General features: G+C 31.8%; 1 protein-coding gene across 2 annotated transcripts in view; it reads left to right on the top strand.

Moving 5' to 3' along the window:
• The window catches only part of LOC143231952 (basigin-like), a 44,145-nt gene extending 27,414 nt beyond the window's left edge, over positions 1–16,731 (top strand). For both annotated transcript variants that reach the window (XM_076466841.1, XM_076466840.1), the window contains 6 exons: positions 1,892–2,006; positions 3,725–3,879; positions 4,845–4,961; positions 9,200–9,376; positions 9,851–9,986; positions 11,410–16,731. In XM_076466841.1, the coding sequence (XP_076322956.1) occupies positions 1,892–2,006; positions 3,725–3,879; positions 4,845–4,961; positions 9,200–9,376; positions 9,851–9,986; positions 11,410–11,461 (752 nt within the window). In that variant the 3' untranslated portion in view covers positions 11,462–16,731. The remainder of the gene's footprint in view (positions 1–1,891; positions 2,007–3,724; positions 3,880–4,844; positions 4,962–9,199; positions 9,377–9,850; positions 9,987–11,409) is intronic.
• Positions 16,732–24,899: the final 8,168 nt, after the last annotated feature.

The raw sequence follows: 24,899 nt of genomic DNA on the forward strand, positions 1-24,899 counted from the left end.
AGGATTTGTAGTATGTATGTATATGCATGTTCCTGTAGTGCTGAAACTTAATCAGTGTGACGAATTGAACTTGCGTATTAACTTTAAATAATACGTATCTTCTAGCAGTTGTGTTCGCTTTATTTTAATGGTTAGTGAACAAATGTTTGTCTGCTGAAGCTAAGTGATGATGCTGAAGGCATTGATTTAAGATGAACATTAATGGGCAAAGTGAAAACAAATTTATTTTGTGTACATTTGTTCTAGTTATTTAAAACTTCAATATAGTTGAGCTCATGGTGGTGCTTCTGGAAAGCCAGAAAGTAAAGACAGCCATAAATCAAAGTGTAACGGTTTAGGTGGTAAGGAAAGGATTCGGAACAATGCCCAATTTGTGTCACTTTTGATATGTCTTAAGACTTTTGCACTGTTTTTAAGCAGAAAGTTTTGATATCAGAGCATTATGTAACTTTTTAACAGTGACTTGCTTTTAATATCAAGTTAAGAAATTTAATAAAGTATGTATTTTAGTTTTACTAAAAAAATGTTTATAGATAGGGACAACTGTCATCTACTGACTTCCAGTACTTCTATAGATAATCATTAGAACTTTAAAACACTACGTTGGATACTTAAAATAGTACAAATGCAGTAATGTGATAACATCTGACAAACATCGTTCTGAATAGTGACATGTAAACTTGTATTTGAAACAACTTGTACAGGTTTTTGTTTTTTATTTTGCAGCACGTAAGAACCTTGATGATGTACGATATTTTGTTTAAAACTTCTGACCTTGTGAGTGGTGTCGAGATTGGCTACTTTTGCTGCAGTGTACTGACTAATATTATAGATTCTTCTATAAAGAGCTCTTGACAACAACTTGACAATGTAGAAATTTTAAATGTAGAGAAGAAATCATATTTTCATTATGTACATTTTGGTACAAAACTGATTTTACTGGTTACAGATTTGAAAAGGTTTTTGTAGTGTGCAGAAATTATAAATTTTGAAGATTTTCAGTAAAGTAATAAATTCCTTTATTTTCAATTATTAATGTTTATTTTCTACTTTCTGCAGATTTTAAAAAATCAATCTTATGCAAATGCATTTAATGTGTACGAGTACAGTTACATGCAGTATATCATATACAATTTGACATTTACACAGTTGGTGGCTGAAGACAGTGCATTTCAGTAGACTAGCTATCAACTTGATTCAAGTATACACACACTAAAATGTTTTTCACTGTTACTTTTTAATAAAAATTTCATAAGTTTAATTACTTAAATTGAAATTTGCACAGATATCCCATCTATAGTAAGGAATATTTTCATATTTAAATTGAGTTGTTCCAGTTGTTCAGATCTGTTTATTTATATTCACTTTTTATTTATTCATTTTATGTTGTTTTTACTTATTTTTGTGATTTAGTTTTGATTTTTATCCCAGCAATTATTGCTCTTCTATTGTTATATGTTTGCAAACTTTTTATTTTATCTAAATTAAGGTAATTATATTTGTATAGATTGTTTGAAACACAAATTCAAGAAATAAAATTATTGAAGAAATTTTCCTAGTAATAAATAATAAGTGAACTATAGACATAGAAAATTGCTTTCATAGATGAACAGTTTTCTGAAAGTTTGTAGATGAATAATTTCTTTCAAATCCTATTTCAAAATTTATCTAGAGATTTATTTATATGAATGTAAATGCAAATGCAGTTCACAGAAGTCTTCAATAAAATTATTGTATTTATTAATAAGATTTAGTGTTTCAAATTTTGTTTTTTGTATAGTGTAATGCATGTTTTAGTATCTGTTCATGTATTATGATAAAAAAACAGTTAAATGTACTTTTAACTTAAATTACACATCCTGTATTTGCCCACTTGTTTCTGATGTTTTAGCTGCCATGATTCGTACAAATGAAGAAGTGCCTGGACAAGGGATTATCTTAAGCCCTCCAAAGCCTCTAGAGCTAGTGTGTAACACAACTGAAGCTTTGTCAAGCGATGTTACCTGGTGGGTTAATTTATCTGGTGTTTTAACTAAAGAAAGTCAAATTATGTTTTGGTTCAAAAATATATTGGCTAAGTTATTTTCTCACTGACCTTTCTTATTTAAACTGTTCTTTGTAAAAACACATTTGTTGTTTATGTTTGTGGTATGTCCAGGTATTTTTTTAGTAGTTCAATACTTTAAAAAATGGAATTCTAAAGTGTGCCCTTTTTGCTATATTTAATAATTTTTAAGTTTCAAGATTTATTTTCATTGTTTAAAAATGTTCAAACCCAAACGTTAATTGACAGTTATATTTAAGAGTGTATAGATTATCAAACATCAAGAGGAATATTAGGAAATAATCTTTTAAACTTAGTTTTTTAAATTGGTTGATCTGCAAATTGAATATTTGCAGTTTAAAAACAAAGTTCAATTTGTGGATGAAATGTAATAACATCTTTGTTACCTCGAGCATTTTCAAATCTATGGTGGCTCAGTTGAATGAAAATACAATCTATATGAACTCTTAGATTATGACCAGGAAAACTAATTATCCTTCTTTTTACTAGTAACAATATCAAGTGTAAGAGGTTTATTAATGTGAGATTAAGTTTTATTTTTATTTATTGCAGGGCTAAGTTTAATGAGAGGTGTAATAAATTTTGTAAAGATATAGAGTATGGAAGCCATGGATATTCAGATAACCTTACAATTTGTTTAAAGGCCTTAACTAGTTTAAAACTTTTCTGTTATTTTTATTTTATACCTAGTTTTATTAATGCTTCTCTTGTACAGCAAAACTTTATTATAGTTGAAATTTACTTCTTTGGCCATACTGCACGAGCCAAATATCAGACACAGATGATTAAAACTGTAAGTGCTTTGAAGCACACAAGAAAATGGGGCATGCTTAATGGACTACCTTATATATGATTCTAAATATATACAAGCCAATGCATTAATCTTAATATATTGACTCCTTTGAAACAGCATATTAATTTATTTGATTTGTAGCACACAAATATATATAAAAGTCAACACAAAAGAAAACATGAGTTTATTTAAACCTGTGATCTATGTCAGTTCCACAGTTTGACATCCACAATTTTTAAACTTTGCAGATTCTTAGTGAAATCACTTAACTGATTCAAGCATTATGAGGAACTAGTTAGGAAAATTTAGAACAGTGACACCTCTAAAATAAATCTTTGCTATATTTTATAGTTAAAACTTGGATACTTTCTGTAGTAATGATATATTTTTCAGCTCTACTGAAGTACAGGATGAAGTATTGTACCATATTGAATTATAAAAGTTTATTAATTTCAGACTTTCCAGTTGCTTGAAGAACTCTTTCCTGGATGGAATTACATCACTAACTATACACAAACTGTACTCTCTATTCCTCTTAACTATTTGAAAGTGCTAAAGTTTTGGCTCTCGTTTGAAAACATACTAACTGTACAGATATCCTTGTTTTCCTGGATGTAGAAGATTGATCTTGCATAATAATGTGAATTTTGAAAAAAATTAAGTGATAATTCTATAAAGCTCTCTCACTTTTGCTCTACATATATATAGGTAAATAGAACTTTCAGTACAAGGTTTTAAGCTTCAGGAAATTTACCATTTGTGTAACTCTGTGCTCTGTTTATACCATTTTTTACATTCATCAATATTTCTTTTTCAAAATGGATGCTAAAGATGCAACTCAAATTATTTCAACTGTGTATTTACAGGTTTAAGGATGGAGTACTTTTGAACAGTAATGATAGAGTCCAAATAATCTCAGAAAACAACACTGTGTTTGTGAAGTCTACCACTGATAATGACACTGGTGAATATACGTGTGCTGTGATGGATCCTGATATTAATGCCACCATTTTAGTACGAAGTACGTTCAGGGTACACTTGTGTGGATTCAAAAATTATGCTATAAATACTAAGCCTAGTACTATTTTATGTATATTGTGTGAATGGTGTAAGTTTTCATATTTTTTATATGAATGTAAGTATTGTGTGTACGCTGATCTGACAAAACAGTGTAAATATATTAAAATGCCAATTAAGTAAATGTATGTTGTTTGGTAACTATTGTTGAGTGTATAAATACTCACTGGTGTGAGTACTCGAACAAATTACATCATCAATGTTTAGCTTGAGTTCATACAATTTAGTGTTAACTGTTCTATCATAGTGTTTTTTTGTTGTTTTTTTTTTACATTGTTGGTACTACTCAGTATCTACCAGTTAAATATATATTCCTTACCATGCATGAAACTCTGATTTTGATGTGGTTTGAATCAGTATAAAAACATATAGAAATTTTTCTTTTTAACTTTTTTTTAATGAATTGTCCGCTTAAATGTTTTGTTTTGTAAATAATGATTAAGACAAATTTGTAATACAACAAGAAAATTATCTTTTCTCATTATCTTGCCACATAATTCCTTGTTTATGTCATGATTAAAAGGTTTATGTATGTAATAAAATTCTCTTTTATGAAACACCTTTCAGTTACTTATAGAACAGCTGTAATAGTCACTTTCATAATATCATAATCAAGGTAATTTTTTAAATTATTGTTTGTTTTCATCTGTAATTGCAGAATGTTAAAGTAATGAAATACGTATGCCATGCTGCAGATTATATAAATGATTATACTTTTATTTTGTTATTTCTATTTTTATCATCTTTGTTGTGTTGCTAGAAGTCTGAGTGGAACTGGTGAAATGCAATCTGGTTATGGGATTACAAAACATCATATAACATATGAATAAACATTAATTTCCATGATATTTATATGTGTAGAATTTGTTATTTGTGTCACCTAAAAATTGGAAAATTCTCACCTGACAGCTCGTACAGAGTTTGTAGAAATGTTTCACAGCTCATTGAACCTTGTTCAGGGTGACAAGTTAGTTCTGATTTGTCAAGTGAAAGGAATTCCAACACCAAATGTTACCTGGTTGAAAGGTATGTTGAGTATCTCGCTTATTTAGATATATAAAAAGTTGAATGGTAACCTTGACTAAGCATACAAAGCTGATATATAATATTTTAAGTTGTCAAAATGTTCCATGTTACTTTACTAAGGTAGAAAGTAATTCAAGATTATTTTGGCATTATCAATTTGAATAAAATTAGTTTTCTTTATTTAAAAAGAAAAAAATCCCTCTTTTTTAATACATGTACCTAGTTTCAAGAGAGAGATGTAATTTTTTTTTTAGTGTGATAATTTTTTAATTTAAATATGTCTCTTGTGTTTATTGCTATTGAATCCTGAAATTTCATGTTTACAGTAAGTATTCATGTTTATCTTGGTGAAGAGATTTGTTCTCCCATGAGAATAATTGTTTTTGGGAAAAAAAAATAATCTGTATATACATGCTCAATTGATACATACTTTTTATGTGTATAAAGTTTCAGAAAAGCAATTTTTTTCTAGATAATTTATAGACAATGAGAGATATTGATTTCACTGAGGTATTATTTTTAGTTGAGATAAAACAATTATTTCTAGCCATGAATAAAAAAAAAAAAGTACATTGCAGTATTCCTAAATTGTTTAAAAGTTGAGTACATTAGATTTTTGTAAGCTTGCATTAGATGCTATATACAGAAATAAACTTGTATTAATGCTTGAAGAGTAGTTTACAACTATGATATATTCCAGTATATTCATGGTTGCTTGAGCATTGTCATTTCAACTGTATATTTACAAATCTGTTGAATTATAATTTGAGTTCATTAAAAGTATAGCATATTTATCATTTAGCCTGATACATACAACAATACAAAATGTTGAAATTGGACTACTTTAAACTGGCAGAAAATTAGTGAAAGATAAAATAATTTGATACAGACCTAAATGTAAAACTATCCATTTAAGTTAAGTTTTATTGTAGTACTTTTGATACCTGTTATTAAATAAATGTTTATTGTCTTTGCAAACCATACCCATTTACACACCTATAAGTGTTTTATAGTCTAAACTTTTAAAATATTCATCTCACTTCAGATCTCTTGTGTCTGGATTGCATTCTCATTATTTCCTGATTCCAGATGAATGGCTTTCTAAGTTGATGTTGGATCTTTTATTCCACACATCAACCAGCTATGTGTCAAGTGTACAAGGGTACTGAACATGATCCATGTCCTCTCTTCCACCTCTTAGGGAGCGGAACTGTGTTCTGTGTTAACATCATGCTCTTAATGGGTGAAAACTGGACTATGGGTCTCTGGTCTATGGCTCTGCCAGTACCTCGGTCTTGATGTTGGACCCTCTTCACTACCAAGAGCTTCAGCTCTGTACAGGGGTCTTCTGCACTTCTCCAGTCCAGAGTTTGTACATTGAGTCTTATGAACTTCCTCTTTACCTTTACCATTTACAACTGTCTTTACTGTATGCTTCAAAATTTCGAACCTTGCTACAGCATCCCACCTGGGGTTATATTTTCCTTCCTTAGTGTGATATCCTTTTTCAGAATAGATGGTATGTCATTGTTTCTTTTGACCTTTGTATCCAAGTGCAGTTTGATGAATTGAGTTTGTCCTTGGATAACATAGATGTATCCATTGATCAGCCCATCCCACCATGGCTAATTACCATCCCTAAATGTGACCTTTCTTTGAGTAATCTGAAGAAGGCGGATACTCCTGATTAGAAGTACCACCTATTTGCCAAACATCTTTCAAACTATCCTTCCATTTTCATTTATACAGATGGTTCAAAATCAGGTTACATTGTGGGCTTTGCCATGGTTTCTATGTTAACTGTCAAATTGTATGCCATTTCTCTTGCCGTGGATGACATAGAAGCCATGCAATACATAAACTGTGCTATTTATACTGAATTACTTAACTCTATAAACCCTGGAATTGCTTCATGTTAGTTCTCACACTGTCCTTGTTTTGGCCCATTTTTTTCTTATCTACTTCTATTCAGGCCACATCGTTATTCATGGGAACGAGCTCACTGACATCTCAACTAAGTTTGTTTGCTCTGATACTATCACTGCTATGCCTATTCAATACGCGGACTACAATCCTGTATTCAAGGCTCGGCTCCATGCCAGTTGGCAGTCAAGTTGGAGTGGGCAATGTAATAACAAGCTGTTTCAGATCAAACGTTCTATTGCTCTTTGGCTGTCATGCTTTTGTATAGATCATGAGGAGGAAGTTGTTCTGGCTAGGATAGGCATTGGTCACAGTTTTTTTAACTTGTCACTTTCTTTTATCTGGTTCTGATGCACCATTGTGTGGTCTGTGCAACACTCAGGTCACAATAGCCCATATTCTATTGTTGTGCCATTGTTGTAATCAAGAATGACAACATCATTTTAAACATATTTTTACCATGGGTTCACCTGTGATGTTGGACAGTGTCATTGGCAGTGGTGATGCTGTCCACCTCGGTTGTTGGTCTTTTTGACTCTTAGGATCTTAATTTGAAAATTGGAATATGTTTTGTTTTAGCAAGATTCGTTTTTACATATTTTAATGATTAGACCTTTTTACCTGTTATTTGGCATAGATAGACCAACTGCCTTGCACCAGTAAACACTAAACAACCAATCTTCATGTCCCCTCCCATCATATTTGGCATAACACAGCCTCTCTTGTCTTTTTTCCAATACCAATTAACACATTTGTTTCCCATTAATTACATTATTGGATGGTTTCATATGCTTCTAATTTTTTGCCTCCCTTCATTCTTCAGTGTATCTAAAGATTTAATTGTGGTGAGTTTTGCACTGCTTCAGCTTTCAATTTCAGATGATAGTACCTGATTATGGTGGTCCATGCACACACACTGATGCTCTTTCATACATATTTACTTACCCCATTCAAAGCTGATGGTGATTTTGATAGGGGAAGTTTTCTCTCTGCATAATGGTATATTTTCTCTAGTAAGAGAATGATTAGGCCCACTCTTCATTAGAGATGTAGAGTTGGGTGTTACCTGGATGTGTAGTACAAGACACCCCATTATAGTATCTCTCAAGCAGTTCCCAGTGGTTATATTCAACTGGGTGGGACTTGGTCTTCTCTCAGGATGCAGGTGAGGGTTCTTTCTTTCTTCACTTGTCATTACAGTATCCATCTTGAGTAAGTGTTTCACCTACTTGGAATGGTCTATAACCCCAGCCTGATATCTTACACTGTATTATCTTTTTAATGAAACAAAGAAAAAAAAGAATTAAAAAAATTTAGATAAGGGTATACTCTTCCTGAGAAGGATGCAGTCTTCCACTAAGTGCTGTTTCACTAGACAGTCCCTGGTCTTGTGGAACCCAATGAACATTTCCTATCATCTTTTCAACTTGTCAGCACTGGATAGTTCTCTTCATCATCTTCAAAGTGGGAATTCTAGTTTTCTAGTGGAGCAGAGAAGTAATTACCTGAAATTTCAGGTCAGGAAGATGTTAACTTCAGGAATATTATCTACCTCTCTGCACCACCTCTGACCCTTCCTCCTTACTTTTGTTGCATTTTGTTTGCCTCATCAAGAATAAGCATATGATAATGTGCTAGTGCTTGCAGTGATTGTTACTTATGAAGGTTGTGTCTCAGCAGTCACAGCATTATGATGTTTACATCATAAACTAACACACACTTAGATGTGTGTATAGATGGGAGTTTGTTCAAGGCTTGTGGCATATGCAGGAATTTCCATGAAAATTGTATGAGAAGAAATAATTTTTAGTGATAGAGAGTGGTAAGTTTCTATCTCAAATACATTTTAAGGTTAGAAAAACTACACTATATTTTTCAAACAATTTTAGAATCATGAAAAAATGCATTTTTCAGTGGAATAAAATGATGTATTTGATACAAGTATATGCACAAATGTACAAAGGCCTGTCTTTAAAACCTGTGTGATGAGCTTACAAGTGTTAAGAAAATAAAATCTTTATAAAAACTAAGATTAACTAAAATATTACTTTTTAAAGAATTTTGCTCATTCATTTGGCATTATCCAACATTCTGAAGTTTGAGAAGTTATTTTAGAAGAAAATGTTACTTCTAACACTGGGTAGAGGTAAATTAAAAAAGCAGGAGTAAAGTTTCAATGCTTGAAAAATGGCTTCTAATCAGTGTGAAAAATTGTGTGGTATGTGTAGCTACCAGTTGTTTAATTACTCGGTTTTTGTTGATTTGTACTTAAAAGTCGGAATAATATCATTAGTGTCATTTGTCATCTTCTGTAGATGGAAGCCCCTTGAATACTTCAGACCCACGTATTAAACTTGAAGCTAATGAGAATGAAGTTCCTAATTCAAAACTTATCATTGAAGAGCTAAATTATGATGACAGAGCTCGCTACACCTGTGAAGCAAATAATGGAGTTAACAATGTCACAAGTACTATACTAGTGCGAGTTAAAGGTAAGTGGGTGTAGGTTCATTCACATTGAGAAATAATTAGAATATCTAGATGTAACTTACTGTCAAAAGCATGGTACTAGTGATTAGTTTTAGGTAAGTAAGTGTAGATTCAATTTCCCTTGTGAATTAAGTAGAATATTTAGGTGTCACGTATTGGACTTCTACTTTAAAACAGTCTTGAAGATACTAGAGTATACACGTGTTAATGGTTTTTTTTGGGTTTTTTAAACATAAATCTAATATAGTTGTTTTGTAATTAAGTTATTTTTTACACATTTGGTAAATTTGTACTTGTCTGTATACTGTATAGATACATATATTTGTATAATTTATATACTGCTACTGAGAATTACTTGCTGTTAAATACACAAATTAAAACATTTCATTATTTGTCTTGAAACCTTGGGGGTATAGGATTTCAGCTAAAAAACAATAAGGTCATTTTAAGATTTAATCCAATGGTTTCTACTCTAGATAAACTAGCAGCTCTTTGGCCATTTTTGGGAATCTGTGCAGAGGTGGCTGTTCTGTGTGCCATTATTTTTGTTTATGAGAAGAAACGAGTTAAACCTGATTTTGATGAGTCTGATACTGACCAGAATGTTGAAAAGTGAGTTACTTTATTTCACTATTATTTTACTAGTTCCTAGTGAAATTCATAATTAATTAAATTCAAGCAGAATGTGTAGTTTTTAATTTTTTAAAGTAAATAATATTTACAATTAACTAATTATTTTGTTATCCAAGTAGTGTCATTGAAATTATGTAGATTGTTGGCTTAGGGATTATTTATTCCTTTTTTCTGTTCTATAATTAGCATTTTTTTTCTTTTAGCAGAAATTGACTTGAAATGATGCTTTGTTTCACAATTGGTCAAAATATTATTTTAATAGCTTATCATACCATATTTGGTCTTATAAATAATTAAAATGTTTTTCTTGATTGTTACAACCATAAACTCTGAATTAGATGTATGTAAAAGTAACACAGTAGTTGTCATGGCTCAAGGAAGTTTAGCTTACTGCTAAAATTATCATTTTAGCTGGTTTTTGGAAACCAATAATATATCTAAAATGCTTTTTGTATTTGATACAAGAAATTTATTTTAGTGATGTGAAACAGACAAACTGACAAAACATGGAAATGCTTGTATATATTATTTACAGATTTATATTTTTATTGTAGAACAAGCTGTGAAATTTGAGAAGAAATCATAAATGTTAGAAAACAGTGTTACTGTTAACCATTTCAAATATGAAAACTCTATAATAACTTGTGTAAACCTTTATTCAAGTAATTATTCTGGTAGCTTTGATTTCACCAAAATTACAAAAGATTAACCATTGAGTTACTATTGTCAATTGTAAACATAGACTAAACACTTGAATAATTTCTTTATATCTGTAAAGAACATTTTATACATTTCGCCATTTGCTTAGTTTTATTCAGGTTTGATATAACATGTACTTTTGTTCATGATAAGGTAAAAAATATATATTATGCAAACTCGTTACTATAGAGGTTGTTTTCTGTGCATCTACTGGTTTTATTATTGAAAAAAAAATATTGTAGATGAAAGGTTTTTTTTTTGTTGTATGACAAAGATAGCAATTTGATCAGAACATAATTAACTCAGTGCTATTTCACAATTCCACATGTTGGTTAAAATTTACTGGATCTCCCTACACACTCACTTCTGTCATGACATGCAAGTTACATATTATAACTTATGTCAATATAAGCATCACACATAATATTAAATAGTTGAAAGTGTGCATATTACTTTTTATTTATTTATATATATGCTCGTAACCCTCTAAGGTGACTTAGAGAAATGGAGATTGCTTTCATCTGAATAAGGTAAATATAAACATAGAACAAAATGTAAAATTAGTGTATAATACTTATGACCATTCCTGAAATATATAGGAGGACTATGAAGGCATTTAATTTAAGGCACAATATAATTTAACGTAATTACTTCATAATATAAATAATGGGAAATAATTTATATCTGAATTAAAACATTTCAGCAAAAATCTTTCTGATCAAAGAGAAGGTAAGGAAATACGACAACGAAAGTAAGGATGGTAGATGGACACCTTCGAAGGCTGCCTTAGTGTAACTATGCCTTAGGCAGCCATTATTTTCATTTATAAACTGTTTATTTGCTCTGCTTATTGTAGAAAAAAATACTGTTTTTATATGTATGCAGAATTTTCTTTGAAAATATTTACTATTCCAAGCAACATTTGGGTTTTCTTATGTAAATGAAACAATTGTTTTGTTAGTGCATTTAAGAGAAATAAGCTAATAATTTATAGATTTTAGTAAAATTGTACAGTTCAACATGCATACGTATTCGACAGTATTCCATTTTCTTGTATATGTACACAACATATATTCAGAGATGTTTAATTGACTCAAGTTAGTATTAGTAAATATTCTTTTAAGAAATATATGTATTTTTATTTTTGTGGAGAGCAATTTGGGAAAAAAAAAACATGGTAGAAAATACTTGTAATTATTTGTTATGAAAATTCACTGTCTTGTATATCACTTACTGAAGGTTTTCATATAAACATCAGTATTTACATAATCACAAATAAAGATTTATTTTGAGGAACCGTTTGGCATTCCAAGTGTTTTATCATCTCAGCATTTTATATTTTTTTTATTGGTTTACTGTGTTGTTTTCTTTTGTGTATATTTTGACTTTTTAAATTGTTAGTGAAAATACAAATTAGTTTTGCTTCTTTGGACTTTATTGAGATAATAGTCACTTAACAGTAACAACAGTTTTAAATAATGTCAAAATATTGTGATATAATACATTTTTCTGCTTAATTGTAAGGAAAAGGATTAATATATCCTAAGAAAAAAAGTTAACTAATGTACACAGTCTGTGAACATTCTTCACATATATCAAGCTCTTAGCAGTAGGGTTTATTTTTTGCTTGTATTAGACTGTTTTCAGACATTTTGCAAAATTGTATTGTTGCAACATATGGCTGCACTGACCTGGTAACTCAGTTTAATTTATAAAAAATAAGCATTCCAGTTATTCTGAATGGTATAAACTGTTACTGTTTTTTCTTATTTTATCCCCATATGAGATTTTTCTGCCTTTCCCAAATGTTTTAGCAACATGGACTATATTTGACTTATACTGCTTATATCATGGGGAAAAAAAAACTATTGCAGCCCTTCTGAATGATATAAACATAGATCTATCCTCTTACTTTCAACAGCATTTTTACAGTTCAGATTTTGCATATATTGTGCAACAGTTGTATCTGTAATTACTTTAGTAACTTGTTACTACTTTAAGCTGTAAATATGTGTCAGTGTCATTGAAGAAACATATAGAAACTACTGTCAGAAATGTTTTACGTAGGCTGATGGAAAAGTAAATGATGGATTAAAGTTTCCTGCCAGTTTCCACACAAACTTCAGTTTCCTTTCACTTTGATTGAATAAAGTATCACAAACACTTGATAACGAAAACAACGAATTTTATCATGCAAAACATTAAATTCAATGTATTTATATGGTGAAGATACTTTTTATCTTTAAAATTTACTTTCTTCTGTAAGTGCGTTATTTTAATAGAAAACACCAGTGTACAATCATCAGATTTTTATTTTAAATAATAATATTCTGTTCTTTAATGGTTTGTAGTATAGAAGTCAGATGCTGAAACATAAATGTTTATATTTTTCTTGTCACAAATAAGTAGTACACTACTATCTTTTTAATTAATGAAAATCTGCTGCTGTAAATTTATGTAGATAAAAGCTGTAAGTATTGTGTAAACTATACTGTTTCACAGTTTCTTTCCCTTATTGTAGTTGCATTTTATGAGGTAGTTCAACTCATTTACTGTGGAATCAGTGAATTGTGCTATTAATTTACTCGTTAGATTTTTAAAAATGGTTGATTTCAAACTGTTACTGAACTTAATTCTCAGGGAAGCCATAGAAAAAAATATATTGTCAGATTTTCATTATATGATTTATTTACAGTAATTCTTTGAGATTATATGTTGCTTATTTGAGAAACTTCAATATTCTTCAAGCTGTGTTGATGGAAAGTTAATGATAGTGTTTTGTTTTGTTTTTAACAAATCAGATGTAAAATTTTATTAAAAGGTTATATAATAAAATTTAATGTTATTAATAATATAAAGTATGCAATGTACTGAGTCTTAAGATGATTTTATTACACTTTCAGTTATAAGGATAATGAACTGTATGCTTGTGACAACTGAAGGTTGTCATGATTGGAGTTTTAACTTAGTCAACTAGTAAATTTCCTGTGTTTTAACTTAGTCAACTAGTAAATTTCCTGTATAGGAAAGTAAAAAAGCGGAAGAGTACAAAACATTTTTTTCAAAATATGCAATTTTGAAAGCTTTAACGTTTCTACTGTTAGTGTTTAAGAAATCTTAATGTTGAAGAAAAGTTAAGATGAAGAGTGTGTGGAAAAAGGTGATGGTATTTAAATAATGATGACATAATCAGGTAATGACAAAATAAAAGTGAAAATGTATTTAATGTTATTGAATGTTTCATGAAATAATAGTAAATCATGATTTTGTACTTAGAATTGACGAATTTTTAAAACGTTTTTTTTTTGTATCGGCTCTGTTTCATAAATTTAGTTGAGACTTTTGTAGACCTTCAGGGTAAAATTGTTGCAGCAGAATTACTCTTTTTTTAGGAAAAACTTATTTTATCTATGAGGAAAAGAGTAAGAAACCTAGTTGTAAGGAAGTGGGCTTGAATTTGTTTGTGCTTTTTGTTCAAAATAAATGCAGATGAAAATGTCTTGTGCTCTAAAGTTTAAATGAATAAAATCTTGATATTTTTATATAACTGGAAGTCTTTTCACAGAGAGAATGTGGAGCCAATTTTATTTTATGAATTTCATTACTGAGAACTAATGTTTATTATCTGGTGTCATCATACTGTAAATTTTGAGTGAAAGAATTCTTGATGTTTAGAAATATTTTCATATCACTGAAAGTCTTTCCACAGAGAGAACTTGGAACTAATTTGAATTTGTTGATGAATTCTGTTATCGAGAACTAGTATGTACAGTTAGATAGAATGACTGTTTGAAAAAGGTTGCTGACTGACTGCAGTTAGACTAAAAAAAAAACAAAAAAAAAAGGAACTTTTTTTGTTTTAGAAGTTGTTTTCACCAGTCATCATCAGAAGAATGTAAATATATGTTTGTTTAACTGTTGGCTTGAAATATGCACCATGCTAGTCAGAATTCAACCAGGAAACTAAAGAAAACATCCAGCAAACTTGATAATTCATGTGTAGAACTAAAATTTGAGGAATGCTTGACTGTAAGTTGCACTGTATAATCAATTTTAGCATTAATGTTCATGAAATGCTTGAAGTATTGTTATCTACAATATTTATCTGGTAAAGCTAATTAATAACTCTGAGGGACACAACTTATTAGAAACTATTCATTCTATAACAAATGCAGCAGCTTAATACTAATATAGTAACTGCTGGTTATAACTCAGCTTTTGAATCAGTACTGGTATAGCACTTAAGGTCACAGTTACCATGGAGTAAATTTGATATGGAAATGTTACTTTTGACTACCATCTGAAACTTTCATTGCGGCCGTGTTAATGTAATTTTCTGAAATTTTGTTGTTCATCAGAAGACCTTATTTCATAAGATATTGTTTTTTCTTTGAACAGTGAATTTCATGTAATAAGATGCCCACTTTCAACTGTATTTGTAAGATATCAGAATTTATATTTCTCTGTATACATATTGATATCGCTTGCATACATGTGTGTCTTTAAATTTCATTATCTTTTATCTAATTTCTGGAAATATCTCAAATATTGTCAGTATAAGAGTTAATATGTAATTTACAAGGACAAAAATGTGTTCTCATTAGCTATATTGTGATTTTTCATTTCTAGAGACTTATTTTAGGAATGTGCTTGTCAAGGATATTCAAATCCACCATTTCTGTCAGAAACTGTTGTATTTTTAAAAGTGAAAGTTAATACTAATAACTTAGTGATGAATAGAAGGTACGTGCACTTATATTCCAGCTTTTGTGAGATAAACGTGTCAAATATTTGTTGTATTTCACATTCATTACTATCTTTCTAAATAAGTTTTCTTATTATTGAACATCTACATGTAATGTATTTATCCAAATATTCAACCACATACTGTGAAATAATGTTTGTGATTAAGAATCTTGTTTAATAATCAGTGCTGCGGTAAGAGGTGATAATCAAATATTTAGTGTTTTAATATTATGCCGTATTTGTTAGGCCTTGTGTGTTTGGCTCTATTTACACATTGCACGAGGAATTTCCAGTTTTTATTATTTTAGTAAAGCAAACCTTTTATGCATGTAGATGTTTACAAATTGTGTGTTTTTGTGAAACATTCTCTGACACGTTTTTGGTAAAAATATTTTTAAACACTAGATAATTGTCGCTCGTTATATAAATAAATCTACATTATACGTATAACAACACTAAAGAAATTACACAGTGACTTGTAACTGTTTTCTACTCTTCAGTTAAGATTTGTTTGTGTGTTATGTGTTGAGAAACATGATGAAATGTTCTTTGCATAATATCACATTTTACACAGATATCCCTCGAGTAGCTTTGTGCAAAATTCAAAGCAAACAAATATCACATTTTTTCACTGTGTTTAAATTCAACTAAAGGAACAAAAAAAGCCAAAGAAAGACTTGTATATTTTTCCAAAATTAGGTGAATTTGGGGTTATTTAACACAGTTGGAAATCTTTCATTAGACTTGTAGAGTCCTCCCAAGTATATCAGATTCTGACATTATATATAGATCTTATTTTATAACTACCCCTTTTTGTTTTCCTAAATGTGGGAAAGGAATTTAATTTTAAACTACAAACATTTTGTTTAAGGTTTAAATGAATATATGGAAGTTCTTGATCTCTTTTCTCGTATTTTACGCTTTCATTTTACTGCTATTAAATCATTTAGTTTCACTGTATATTGTATTTGTGGAATAAAAACTTGGTAATCAGGTTTCAATAATGACCTAAGTGAATTGAACTACACTTGTTTGATCAGGTGTATGTATGTATGTATGTATGTATATGTATATATATATACACATGAGTTATTGTCAGATACTTTTCCATTTCCATTATTTTCTTGCATTTTAATGTGACGTGTAGAAGAGCCAAAATACAGGATTTTTTTCATGTACTTCAGTTGATCATTTTAAGTATTACTGAGGAAATACTTTCTAGATACAAAGATGTAAGTGTACTTGCAAATGATTAATAAAAAACAAATTATTAAATGTTTAATGTGTACATTGTAAACTTTTTAATAATTTAGTACACTAAAGTAACATGATTTCTATGTAACGGCAAACAGTGGATATCTAGTATCTCAAAAATAACTACGTCGCTCACTATTTTATACTTTGGTATTACGTATTTCTATTAGTATAGTTTAAGTAAAGCTTCTGAGATGATGCTCTGTCACATAACCTTTGTACAAATCGCACTGGGACCGGCATGGCCAGGTGGGTCGCGGGTTCGAATCCCCGTCACACCAGACATGCCCTTTCAGCCCTGGGAGCGTTATAATGTGACGATCAATCCCACTATTCGTTAGTAAAAGAGTAGCCCATGAGTTGGCGATGGGTGGTGATGACTAGCTCCCTTCCCTCTAGTCTTACACTTCTAAATTAGAGATGGCTAGTGCACTTAGCCATCGTATAGCTTTGCGCGAAATTCAAAAACAAAACAAGGCGCACTGAACAGCAAAACGCTTAACCTCATTTTACCTTGAATTTTATATCGTCAGTTTCTCCTACTTGCCCTCCCCCCGTGGCACAACAGACTTCCAATGCTAGAAACGGGGTTTCGATACCCGTGGTGAGCAGAGCATAGATAGCCCACTGTGTAGCTTTGTGCTTAATTCGAAACGAACTATTCTTGTTTACACAAATGACGTTGATAATACGATAACCAGTAAATTTCGCTAACAACGTATATGAATATAAATTAATAAAGATTTCAAATTGTTTTCACCGTATCGTACAGATAGTTTAGTACTTTATATTATAGTTGTTTTGGATATACAATGACAACCACAGCCGAAATAAGGTCATTGTGAACATGTACCAGAACTACGTTTTGTTGGTTGTGCGATGCCACCGTAAACTGATCATTTGAAGAAAAGGTAAGCAACGACACCTACTAATAAAAATATATATATATTTATAACCTCGATTTAAAAAAAAATCGTTCAGGTTGGAAATTTATGATCGGGAAAGCGGTGATAGCCCTTGCACTTAATGGTGACAGGAAACAATGGAATGTAGATAAGCTTGGAGTTTCAGGACCACCCAGAAAGAGACCTGCAGTAAGTTCTCTTCCCACCATGGTTAAAGCCATGTGTGGAATATTGAACGAACGGAAATCCACATATATAAATGCACTCAATGGTCATTTATTAGGCACCTGCTATTTAACGCAAGCAGCGAATTATATGGCTGCAACTCAATATATAAAGCATGTAGACATAGTCAAGAGGTCCAGTGGTTTGACCAAATAATAAAATGGGGAAGATGAGTGATATAAGCGACTTTGACCGGAAAATGATTATTTGTGCCAGACGTGGTGGTTCCAGAATCTCAATCTGCTGACCTCCATGAATTTTCACGCACTATTGTCTCTAGAGTTTAGAGAAAATGGTGCAAAATACATTCAGTGAGCGGCAGTTCTATGGGCGAAAAACCTTGCTAATGAGAAAGGTCAGAGAAGAATAGCCAGACTCGTTCAAGCTGACGGGAAGGCCGCAAATACTCAAACACTCTTTACAACAGTGGTGTGCCGAAGGGCATCTCTGAATGCACAACATATCGAACCTAGAAGTGGATGGGCAACAGTAGCAGAAGATCACGCCGGGTTCCACTCCTGTCAGTTAAGAACAGGAAGATGAGGCTACAGTGGGCATGGGATAACCAACAGTGGACAATTGAAGATTAGGAAAACGTTGCTGGTCTGACAAATGCCGATTTCTGCTGCGATATGCAGATGATGGGATCAGAAGTTGGCATAAACAGCACGAATCTATGGATCCATCTTGCCTTGTGTCAATGGTGCAGGCTGTTGTTGGTGGTATATTGGTGTGGGTAATGCTTTCTTAGCACAAATTTTAGGCCCTTTAAACACCAACTGAGCATCATTTAAATGCTACAACGTACCTGAGCATTGCTGCTGACCATGTACATCCATTTATGGTCACAGTTTACCCGTTTTCCAATGGCTACTTCTAGCAGGATAATGAGTCATGTCACAAAGCATGCACCATCTCAAGCTCGTTCCACGAACATGGCAATGACTTCAGTGTACTCCAATGAGCTGCACAATCTCCAGATTTCAATCCAATAGAGCATCTTTGGGATGAGGTGGGACGCGAGGTTCGCAACTTGAATGCATACCGACAAATCTGGAGGAACTGCGTGATGGTATCGAGTCAGCTTGGACCAAAATCTCAAAGGAATGTTTCCAACATCTTGTTGGTTCCATGCCACAAAACATTCAGGCTGTTCTGGAGGCAAAAGGAGGCCCTACCCAGTACTAGATAGGTGTACCTAATAAACTTGTCACTGAATGTATATCTACATTAAAAGCTGTCCAGGTGTTCCATACAACATAACCAAAAATGATAATCCAGCTGGAAAAGTTACTAGTTGTAACATACGATGAATTACTGTTTCGTTTGGAACTGCTGTACTCGTACACTAGATGGTTAGTGGAAAACAAGCAGGGAGTAGTGATACGTTTTCGACATGACTAAGTCTTTCAAAATAACTACGGTACAGATCTGTCTATCTTCAACATAAATGCTGTCAGATAAACGTATTCAACCTTTGTATTTTTTAGCCATCGCATAGTGACTTTTTTTAAAAATTTCAAACTCTTATCTCGCAACTCTGTCGTCTCTTGAATGAGTTAAGATATAATTTTTAGCTTAGGAGGTCAATCTCTTTCGATTGATACATTTGACCACATCCAAAGTTTCACAGAGTAGTTTACTCTTGTCCTTCCTAATGAATTTCAAGTGCTGTGGCTATTGAGAGCTCCCTTTTGTTTTTAGTAGGCTGGGCTGAGACCTATTAAGTGTTTCATAATTTCAATAAATATAAAGCTATGCATATTGGTAATCATAGCATTATTGATGGCTTGTACAATAGTTTTGAACTGTTGTTTGGGTGAATAAATACCACTGCATTCTAAGGTATGGCGATTTACTACAGAGGACTTTTACATATATATTTGTTATATTATGTGCTATAAATCTGTGCATCATATTTTTATCTGTTTTCACGCGTAGTCTGTTGGTTATGGCACTTAACTCCTAATTTGGGGGCTCGAGCTAGAATCTCGTCCTCGAACGTGTTGGCCGTTTCGGCCACGAGGGAGTTATAATATGACGGTCAATCCGATTATTCATTGGTAAAGAATAGCTAAAAAGCTGGCGGAGGGTAGTACTGACTAGCTCACTTCTAAAGTATAGATGGCTAGTGCAGATAACCTTCGAGTACCTTTGCGAAAAATTCAAAACTTGTTTTCAGTGGAAATAATTGTTTAAAGTATCAAACTGAATTCAAACCTCTTTATTATAGAATATATGTTGATGGTTTTTCAACTGTACTACATATAATAGGCAGGTATCTGTGTGGTCTACTTAAACGAGTAACACAATAATATTAAATGTAATTTAGAATATGACAAAATGATTATTTTTTATGGATATTTTATTTCGTCTTGATTAAGAGAGGTAGTTTTATATTACCGTTTTGTTACAACCTACCTTAACAAGATTGCACACGAATTTCGAGAGCTTTGTACCTTGAATGTACAAAGAAAACCTGATTAAAACCCAGTCGATTGATCTGTTAAGTTAGTGTATAAGAGTAAACTGTTTTGAGCTAAATAACAAAGTTAAAAACACACTTTGTGTATAACTCTACCATAAAAATTTATTAGAAAACCACTGAAATAATGAATGAATACTCTTGTGTGACTTTTGATGTTCCAAAGAAGAAAGTAATGCTGTTTTATCATTTTATGGGTAATATTATATATTACTAGCTGGGTAACCCGTAACATGGACGGAAGTTGTGTAAATTCATGATTAATGAAAGGTTGTCTTAGGACATGAAAAGTTGTTTCCTTCATGTATTAAAAAAAAACCCAGCAAAACACGAAATGTGAAACTGTAAGTTTGCGTTTATTTCCTCCTTAACTCAACAAACCTTCATGCCAAATTTGGTGAAGGTTCATCAACAGGAGTGAATTAGTGGTAAAAAAAACACTCACAAAACAGTCATAAAAACTGCAAAGTGTAAAACTGAAAATATGTGCATTTCCTCATGGACCTAATGAAGCTGCATACCAATATTGGTGAAGATCCTTGGACATGCTTTTCAAGAAGCTTTTCACTAACAATTGCTAGTGGGTTAATCCTTTTGCTCACTTGATAAGGGTTGGTGGTAGGTGGTGATGACTAGATGCTTTCTCTCTTGTCTTACACTGCAAAGTTAGGGACATCTAGCGCAGATAACCCTCGTGTAGACATCCAGAGTCCGAAACTATAATTAGATCTCAAATCGGTAAAGATATGTTGAAAGTATGAGCTAAACGTTTGCATTTAAAACAAAAGCAGACAGAACCATTCTATTCAGGACGGGTCCTGAGATACATTAGAGCCATTTTATGATCTGCTATGTCGCGGTTAATAAGAGGGAATATTCAACAGACGCTGTTGTAATTAACTCTCAAATCGGCCAACAGATGGCGCTACGAAGCCAATCTATGAGCCGTTATGCTAAGACTAAAAATCGTTATGGCACATAGTCACACAAGAATATAAGTTACTCTTGTAATGCAATTTATTTTGAGTCTTTCTGGGTTCGCTCTACATTGTGCAATGCTGCAAATAGAGCACTGTTATTTCCATAGCAGCAAATCCGAGTAAAATATAAAAACAATTCAAACAAAATATAAAACATATCGTTGCACTCATAGCTCAGTCATATAATTACATAGTTTTCTTACAGTCTGAAATAAGCTTAATACATTTTGTACTTTGTTGAATAAAGATTTGGTTTGTTTGGAATTAAGCACACAGCTACACAATGAACTATCTGTGTTCTGCCCACCAAGGGTAATGAAACCCGGTTTTTAGTGATGCAAGTCCGTAGACTGTGTCACTGGTGCACTGGGAACCGACCTTTAAAATATATTGAATATGTGTAAAAATTTATAAGTTGTTTTGGAAAAACACCTTCGTATATTTTTGATTGCTAAGCCACAATCGTAATTGTTTCAGTATATTGAAAATAAAATTTCACATTATTTTTCGTATTGAATAAAAAACGCAGAACCTTTGACACATTTGACATAAATTAATATTGCTAAGCTTTTGACTTCTTTTTGAAATCAAATTTGCCTATTTCTCTGTATTAAGCATATGTTTGTTTTGGATTTAGAATTCATCCACAAATTAGCTACAGTACAACTTTAACAGGCTATGCGTGCTAGTTGTTAGCGTATTGCCTGAAATCTACCGTAGCAATTCGCTACTTCAAATACACACTTCGTACTTTAGGGTCGTGAATACGTTACTAGAATGAAAGAATAATGGTCAAGTGCCTCTATTCGATTAGTCACTAGTAGCCCAAGAATTGACAGTAGGTGGTGTTGATTATTTGCTTTTACCCTAGTCTATCAGTTCATGAATATTCCAAAAGAACAACAATAAACAAACAATATAAATTAAACTGATCTCCGTCGATGGTACCAAAAGTAAAAGTATTGCAGATACATTTTACTAAATAACTGTTAACATCAAGTATACTTGGATATTTATTGCGTTATAGATTCAGATAATAAGAAGTGATCAGTTCGTATTTGATAAATAACAAAAACTCGTACTAAGAATTAGAAGTATGGATAAATCAGGTTTAAATACAATAGCTTAACAAATGTTTTCAAATCTCTCACCATCCCCCACCTACACCAGTGTGTCTACACATTCGCACCGCTAGAAACCGGGTTTCACTCCTTATAATAAACAAAACACACATAACCCATTCTATAATTTTACACTTAACTACAAACAAACAAACTTCCCATGGGAAAACATACGCAGAATCAAGTATGCTCGAGGTTTTCCAGTTTAATTAATCATTCATGTAAAATCAGCCCTCGTAAATATGTGTATTTATATGTCAGGAAACTGTTATTGTGTAAAATGTAATAACTAGACTGTTTTAGCACAGATCTCTGAAATTATAAAATGATCGCGACCTCTTTTGCATAGATATTCTAATAACGTGTATAATTAATCAGCCTTATAGTAGCGAAATATAATGCACTTAAGCACCACGTAAAAACAACTCTCACACACAGGGCTGGATATAAACTTTTTGTGGCTCCTAGTCGATACTACGATGATTCAATATTGAGGTTTCATTCTTCAGAGTTTGAAGTCTCTTGATCTAGGCTGCTATTAAAGTTCATAGGTTGCACTCTCTAAATCCAACATTACTCACCCATTATTATCAATGAGAAGCAACTGAATAAAAACTATTGAATAGCAAGTTATTCACTGCTTTCCTTAACCCGTTGGCTAACAATTTATGAAAGTGGTGAAACAAATTTGTCTCGTGGGTAACGAAAGGGTTTACCAAACCACAGAGGGCAGCAGCTATCAGTTGGATTTTCAGAAAATATCTTGTGACTTGGTGGACAAAAAAAAATGTCTTCATTCTTGAAATGAGTGGGATTTTGTCTTCTGGGGCATTGCGAGACACAAACTAAAACTCTTCGTCTTTGCTAGGAGAAAAGGAAAAATCTTAATGTAAATCGCAATAATCCAAAATTTTATTGGATCCTACAAGCAGTGATGATTGTCTTAAAAGGATTCACAAATACAAAGGCGTATTGAAACGTACTTTACGAATCGGGACATGAGAGAAAATGCATCAAACAAATACGTTGCTGCAAATATCAACATATAAGTAAAACGTGCGAACTACGATCACAGCAGCAGAAAAGTTTTGAAGAAAAAAGGTTGTTCCGGAAACTTTGACTTTAATTTATAAATTAATTAAGTGTTAATATGTATCAAACTTATGATATTTTCGTACAGTGTTGACACACAGAATTTTCTTTTTAAGCACAAATATATTTTAATGTATAAGCAACAATACAATTTATAATAATGGTTATTTACAAATTATTATTTGTATTCAAAAAGTTTACAAGTTCACAAACAATATTCAGTCTTCTATCTGGTATAGAACTGAATATTTTATCAACGGTTTAGGTCTTCGAGGCGCAAATTACTTTTATGTTGATGCACGGATACACTTCACTTGATGGAAATGCCAGCTAGCTCTATTCTTCACACGGGAATTTTCTTTTTTCTGCTGAAGTTTTGCGATGACTTCGTAGGAATACTAAAGTAACGTCAGAAATTAATTTTCTAAAGTCAGATGGTTCGTTATTTTCGAAATCTATAAACGTTCTTGGTCCTTTATCTGTAGTTCTCCGATTAGTAAGCGTTAATCACAATTATAGCTTCCGAGGCTTATAGTTTACTGACTGTAGCTGACCAACAATATTCTATTACTGTCCCTTGGCGTCTTGTGATGGCTTACTTTAATAAACACGTTAGGCGAGATTCTCGAAAGTTCAACAATATTCGAAGATACGCTAACGTTTTCGTAAAACATATATTGTGAATTCGTATTCTTGAGAATATTCTATCAATTTAGATCAACAGGCGGGACTTGTGCAATACACATGCAATATACGTCACATGCATCAAACTGAAGCAAATGCAGATATTAAAATAAATGTATAACAGTAAATCCATTACAAATATGCCTTAGAAATTTAAATTTTTTTATCGATTAGAACTTATAATCAAAAGTGAAGATTTCATTATACTGAATAGAACCTGTAAGATGTTTGATAGAGTAACCTGTCATAAATATCAAATGAAGGCCCATATGTGAAAGTAAAATTGTGTATATCATACATTTCAATCTTACCAATGTCAGTTAGGACTGCTTTCTTTCACTGACCATATCTGTCAACCTTCTTCACACCGTACGGTCTTCAACTGATGTCCCTTTCCTTTCAAGAACAAATTTCATTCCTTTTACCCATCTCATTGGAGGTCTTTCAAGTGTTTCTATTCCTTACGGTTTCTAATTCATAAACTCCTTTGGGTATGTATTTATTATAAGCTTATTTCGAGGCGCTGTTAATGTTTCTTGAATAAATATTTATTCAACGCCTGCTTCCTAGGCCTATCACAACTTCTCGGGATTGCTAATTAGTGTTATCACAGAATCTATAGCTTTCCTTCGATTATGTATCATATATAAATATTTAATCGACAAAGTTTAGAAATACTGTAATGTAAAAATAAAAATTTA

The sequence above is a fragment of the Tachypleus tridentatus genome, chromosome 11 (genome assembly GCF_004210375.1).
Source record: "Tachypleus tridentatus isolate NWPU-2018 chromosome 11, ASM421037v1, whole genome shotgun sequence".
Lineage (NCBI taxonomy): Eukaryota > Metazoa > Arthropoda > Merostomata > Xiphosura > Limulidae > Tachypleus > Tachypleus tridentatus.